The sequence below is a fragment of the Telmatherina bonti genome (genome assembly GCF_933228915.1).
Source record: "Telmatherina bonti genome assembly, chromosome: 8".
Taxonomy (NCBI): domain Eukaryota; kingdom Metazoa; phylum Chordata; class Actinopteri; order Atheriniformes; family Telmatherinidae; genus Telmatherina; species Telmatherina bonti.
The window spans coordinates 11580514-11587500 of NC_136626.1; the positions used below are offsets into that span (position 1 = coordinate 11580514).

At 35.7% G+C, this 6987-nt stretch overlaps 1 protein-coding gene across 1 annotated transcript; it reads right to left on the reverse strand.

Moving 5' to 3' along the window:
- Positions 1-1674: 1674 nt before the first annotated feature.
- On the reverse strand, positions 1675-5059 carry tm4sf4 (transmembrane 4 L six family member 4; the record flags this gene model as incomplete). Its single annotated transcript, XM_079245194.1, has 4 exons — positions 1675-1891; positions 2324-2466; positions 4111-4200; positions 4889-5059. The coding sequence occupies 4 exons, from the start codon at positions 5057-5059 to the stop codon at positions 1675-1677; spliced, it is 621 nt and encodes a 206-aa protein (XP_079101320.1).
- Between the last annotated feature and the right edge of the window lie 1928 nt (positions 5060-6987).

Here is a 6987-nt window from a genome sequence, read left to right on the forward strand (position 1 = left end):
GAAAGCCCCAGGGATGTGACAGTTGTAAAGCTTTGTCGCTCTCTAGTGGTCAGCAAACGTAACTACATAATTTTAATAATATAAAGTTAGTCAATTTATAAATAGAACTTCCGGTTAAGATTTAAAAAAATAAAAGTTCTTCCTTTCTTTGCAATTCAGGATCCACAAACCCTTTGATTAATGTGATACAATGTGACAATGTCATACCCATAGACCGTATATGAAAGATTTTATCTAACATACAGTTATACCTCAGATGACATTTCCACTCATCATTGTGTGAGGATAACAATAAGAGAGCAATAATTATTATTAAGTTTTTATGTTTGCAATAACTTGTAACCCTGCATTGGAATTAGCAGGTATCAACAATGAATAGGCCGATGGATGAATGTTTACTAGTTCACTCATGCAACCTACTGGAATTGTAAAGTAACCATAACACTAAGGTACAAGAAAAACACACACAATGATTATTTTTGACTACATCAAGTTCTTATTATTTTTAAATTTCTAATGCGATCATAGGTGAGACAGTAGTGCTTTTTTTTTTTTTTTTATCTTAAAGAAGATTTTGTATTGATGACACAGTAGTGATGGAGGATGCTCTTCCTTTCAATGGAGCTTTGTGTTCTCCGTGTGCACGAGTCCGTAACCGGTGACAGCTGGAATTAGCACCTGAACTGGATAAAGTATGAACAACATGTTCTTGAACTTTTTTTTAGGATAATACAGCAAAGCCATATATTTATTGGTCTAGCTTAAATTTGCAATATTTTAACAACAATTAGACCTGCTGTGACCAGTATTCACGATTGTCACAAAGCTAATTTCTGTAAAAATAATACAATTATGCAACAGGAAAAACTTTGAGACAAAACATTTGCAAATTTTGAAAACTACAATAATCTCCTTGGGGGTAATGTTTTCCTTGGTCAATTCTTTTAAGAGCATAGCCCACAGGAAATAAAAACTTTATTGCCAGACAAACAATAAATGAATTGTATTATTGCAACATATTGATTGAACAAAACACCAGTCTTTCACTAACGCCACTAAATTAGAAAATGATGTGAAGTTTGATTGGTGGTGTGTACACATCTATCTTTCATCAGGTTCACAGTTCAGCCAGGGACTGGACTAAACAATAATCTCTAATTGATTACTAAATTCAAATGACAGATATGCAAAAGACACTAGCGAAAGTATAACAAAAACCAAGCAACAGAACTATATGAATACATAAAACTAGTTTGAAATTAATTATCACAGTGGTTATTATTTTTAAAAAAGTACTGCAGATTAACATTAAAATTTATTAGAAGAAAATGAAGACATTCGTCAGTGCTTGCTAGAGAGTTCATTGGAAAGAGCTCTGTCATTTCAGCAGTGTTTTCAAACAATCCACACACTGATCAATGAGCTGATTTCCAGAAATATATTAATACAGCAGGAAGATCAATGTTAGAAGTTTGTTTTCTGGAAACAGAATAAATAGAGGAGATACAGCTGCTTTCATCTCAGGTCTCACACAGCTCCATCGCTCTGAAAGACAAACATTAACATTTTTAGGAATCTGGTTCTCAGAGTTAAATACTCTCTGTCTTCTAACACAAATCCTGCAGGTAACTTCAGTTCACAGACTGAACAAGATTTCATAAAAGGAGGTTCACTTTAGGTCTTCCTCCTGTCAGACTGGATACTGACCCCACAGCAGCCACAGCAGTCTCCACACAGAGCTCCCAACAGGCCATTCACCACCTGCACAGCACACAGTGCAATCTGGATTAAACCCATCACCAGCAGCACGCAGAACAGAGACAGATGCCAGGACACCACGTTTGCAGGCTCTTTGCATGTAGTCCAGAGGGATTTGTCAGACAGGTAGTCTCTGGTGGGAGAGAAAAGACAGATTTTTTATTTTTTAAATGTAGACTCAGTAGCTTAATCAATAAATAGTGTGTCATCACAATCTACGGCACCACGTATTTTAGATTTTAAAAAGGGGAAAACAGCAAAAGTGGCCTCAACATTAGTTTTGTATTATTTTAAATAGTTCACGTTGAAAGACTGGTTGAGAAGATTCTCCTTCATCTTCACTGTATTGATGGAGTTTGGAAATACTGTTGAATAATATGAATAATATTAATAAGCCTGCCCATAGGAAGAGTTGAGGTAAACTGTAATCCACAATTTACTGACCCTCTTTAGTGGACATAAACTACAACTCAACATTAGCGCCTCCCTCTATCTGTCATATACAAACACACTCCTGCATAAAAAATTTCTGGGTTTTAATTCTTCAGAAATTTGTGCGTCTCACCCGTTTGAGAAGGGGTACCCCCAGGTTTCGTTCACTTCTCCAAACAAACACAGCGGCCCTTCGTTGATGGACACAGAAGAAACTATAACCGAGTAACCGGCGCCTAAAACACCAACAGCTGCGAACAAAATGGAGCTCAGCATCTACAGTGAGATTAGAGAAGGAGACAGGCAGTCATGAATGGGAAACAACAGGAGTATCATATTAAACTTCTTTAGAACAACAATGAAACTATTCTCTGCACAAAGAGACCAAGCTCAGGGTCATAAACCCGATCAGTACAGCAAACATGAATGTGTGTATAATCTAAAAGACTTGTGTTTGCTAATTCTCCCCAGAACCTACACATTCCTGATCGATCAGAGCGAGTATATCTCTCACAATACAATGCCTCCTCTGTGGGAGTTCATGTGAACCTCCCACCAAGGGAAATGTCTTGTAACAGTGATCAAACACTAATTTATATCTGTGTGTGTGTGTGTGTGTGTGTGTGTGTGTGTGTGTGTGTGTGTGTGTATGGTCACATTTATGGTGATGTAAATCATGAAAGTGTGTTCACAGTGACATTGTGTTTATTTTCCATTACATCGTCAAGGTGATTTGGCTATCCAGTCAACAGGTGACATGCAGTAAAACACCAGGTGAGGTGGTCTGAACAGAGACGGTTCAGGTTTTGATGCTGAATTCTAACTATTTTATTTACCAAATTATTTCCAGGTGATCAAAATTTATCTGACAATACAGTGGAGAAATAAACTGTAACAGGAAAAAGTTGTGCTGCAAATGATATTTTTAAATATGACTTGCCAACCCAAGATGTCAAAACAAACCAAATATTCACATTTTGTGCTTGATTTTAACACAAGCTAATTGAAAATAATTATCTATCACATTTACATTATATTTTCTATCCAGTGTCTATGAGTAAGAATAATAAGCTGCATGAAATATAATCTCATATTTTAATATACATGACTTCATTCATTCATTTTACACAAATCCTTACACAAAAGGGCAATAATCTGAACATGATATGTATATTTATTATTAGTTTGTGGTCTAAATACTTCCAATGTTTTATTAATTAAATACTCCCCCTACAGCAAAGTTAAATTATATAAAATTAAAAGTGTTATAAAATTAAACAATTAGTCAATGACCCAAAAAAGTATTGGTGTAGCAAATGGTAGTTTGTTTATTTCCAGGAAACATATTTATGGCTCAGGTTTACTATTTTTGCAAAAAAAACAAACAAAACTATGCTGAAGCGTCTCAACGCACTGAAGAAATGCTTCTTGTAATTCTGTCACAGTTTTTCCTGGCTGACGCCCTGCTGGGAGATCAGCGGCCGGTCCTTAACATTTTGATCCCAAAGGAAGAAATAAATGTGAACACAGTCTCCGATGCAAATATTAAAGCCAAAAAAAACACAAAACAAAACAAACAAAAAAAAAAAACCAAACACAGAATATACATGAAAGTAGCAAAAGAGACCAAAGCAGTGTGTTTATTCATCTATCAGTTTCTTTATTAACTTATTTTCATCTGCAAAGATGTTTATGTGTTGACAAAGTTGGACATTTTAACATAATTTGTACAGTTGTTTATTTGCTTATCAACTAGCTGCCTGTAGACGCTTCTCTTCAGTGTTACCCCCCCCCCCCCCCCACACACACACACACACACCCACATGTCCTGCCTTTAAAGAAGAAAGTTTCAACTCAAAAAGCCACTGATCTAAATAATTATTTTGCTATAGTGAGAAAATGAAAAATAAAACATCTCACCGCAAATCTCTGCCCACAACTTTCATTTCCACAGCATCCACAGCAGTCATTGTTCTTCAGACCCATGAAGACCAGCACTGGGAAGATCATCTGCCACCCAAATGCACCCCAAGTTCACGCATGCAGACAAACACACAGACAAAAAAGGAAAAGATTATGTACTGCTGACTGCTTTATGGTGTGCAGGAGGAAACTGAACTGTCTGATGTCCCACCATGCAACAAAGCATACAAAAGATTTAGCATAAATTCTCCACTTTTTCTAATGTCATGACAAAAAAACTGATGAAATTAAAAAGCCCCACTCTGGCATCGACTAGGCTCAAACATACTTTAAGGGCTTTCATTTTGTTATCGTGAACAAGCTTTAAAACAAAATGTAAAAATCTTCAAGTCTCTTACACTATTTTTCAGGAATATAACTAACACAGTTGTAAAGCTGTCAGTTTAAAAATGTCAAATGGCAGATGTAAGATGTAGTTCAATATTATGAAATATAGAAATACTTTGTTTATCCAAGAGGGAAATTTTAAATGACATTAAAAGCAAATAGAAACTGCATATATTTAGACTTTAGTGATATAAGCAGCGAACACATCATCCTCAGTTTGACCTCTAAAACATTATTGTCATTTTACAGAAAGAAAGTGTAAGATGAATGGCAATCAATGTTACTTCCAACACTAATGTACGTTTTAATCTTGAAACCATCACATCAAAAGGCAAAGATAATGATACTAAAATAAGTATTTATACTGAGACAGCAGAATATAACTCACCAGCACTCCTGATCCCAGAATACCTCCAAAGTACCAGACCTGCTTTGAGATGTGTTCGCTTTCCACCGTCTTTCCACCCGGGAAGAAGAGCAGGATGTTGCACAGCACGCAGATAATCATCAAGGGGATCAGGGTGATGCCCAGACATTTGGCAAAGCTGCCAGAACACATCCTGTCTCCGATGCTTTACCTGATGCCTCTGACAGTGATAGTTTTTGAGGTTACAGGTGTAGTTAGCGAACTTAAAAGCTTTCCACCTGAACAAATTTATGATCTGAGAGATGTTGTGAAGATAAGACTTAAATCTAGTCCAGTCTTTGTCCTCTCAAAGAAGAAGAAAAGCTTGAGATGTGCAGGACAACACTGCAGCTGCTGAAACTGTGTCTAACCTTAAAGCCACGATTTATCTCCACACGTAGATCTGCAATCAATCAGCAGTTTCTCTTTACACTTTTTAAGCTTTGCAATGACTTAACAAATCTCGTAATTTGCTAAATGATACAATTCTGTTTAATCTATCGCGTCTCTGAGGGTGGAGGACACTTCATTTGGGCCTTTATACACCCCCTCCCTCTGCACCCTCTCTCACTCTGTGATCTCATTGCTTCAGTTTTACAGCAACCAGGTGTAACATGGCTGGACCTCTATCACACATATGCACACACAGTGCAAACACACGCACAAGCTCGCAGCCGCATACAAAACACACAGAGCCACTAATGTAAGAATACATACCTGTGTGTGCACACACACACACACACCAGAGAAGACACAGTGGTCACAGTGGTTAATGTTCTACCATGTGTTTTGTGTGCTTGGAGACAGAAGAGGAAGTGACAGACAGTTGGCCGACACAGCAGGACCTTTTGGCTGATCTGCACCCACAAAAAGTTAAGTGTATCACAAGAAAGTCTTTAATAGTTAAGAATTTTAAATGTATAGTCTAAAAAAATATGGTATGATTATTACAATATCATCTACAAAAATTGGAAGATCAGAACACCGGACCAAAATCCTGGTTCCATAATTGACAATGGGTGTATCCAAAAAGGCTTGTCCAATTAAAACAACAGAGAATTTCCACAACTCATAATCATCATAATAATTTATATAAATCCTTAACATTAATTCATAAAAATTGTATTAAATAAATATATGTATGTATGTATATATATATATATATATATATATATATATATATATATATATATATATATATACATACATACATACATACATTTTTTTTAACTAATTCCAGCAGTTTTTTTTCTTTCAAACCACTAAAGTTGTACAGCTGCCTTTGAACATTTTGACTGATGAAATTACCAATAAATGTAAGCATTAACTGAATTTTAAATTAAATGTGAATGTCATTTGTGCATCAAATGTTATTATTTATTGATTTGGTAATGTGATTTTTGACATTTGAATTAAATTAATTACTGATTAAAATGTATTTAGGTGTTTTGTCTTGATCATGGCGAAAACCGGTTGTACTTTTTATACAATCCATTTGCGATATGGTAGTGTTTCTTATAAAAATGTTTTAAAAAAGCTTGCTTGATTAAAATTGTAATATAAATTGGATTAACTGAGCCAACACCAGCATAGCAATTAATGACGGATTTGTTTATTTATCTCATAATCTACAATTACATCTCAGAAAATTAGAATATTATCAAAAAAGTTCAATATTTTTTGTCACTCATTTCAGAATGTGAAACCTATATATTATATAGATTAATTACACACAGAGGCCCTGCGATGGACTGGCGAGCTGTCCAGGGTGTACCCTGCCTGTCGCCCAAAGCCGGCTGGGATAGGCTCCAGCTTCCCCGCGACCCTGAATTGGAATAAGCGGTTCGGAAAATGAATGAATGAATGAATGAATTACACACAGAGGGAAACATTTCAAATATTCAGTCCTTGAAATTTGGATAATTGTGGTTTATAGATAATGAAAACCCAAAATGCAGTGTCTAAGAAAATTTGAATACTGTGAAAAACTTCAATCTTAGAAAATTCATGGTGTCACACCCTTATCAACTAATTATTCAAAACACCTGCAAAGGTTTCCTAAACCTTTAAATGGTCTCTCA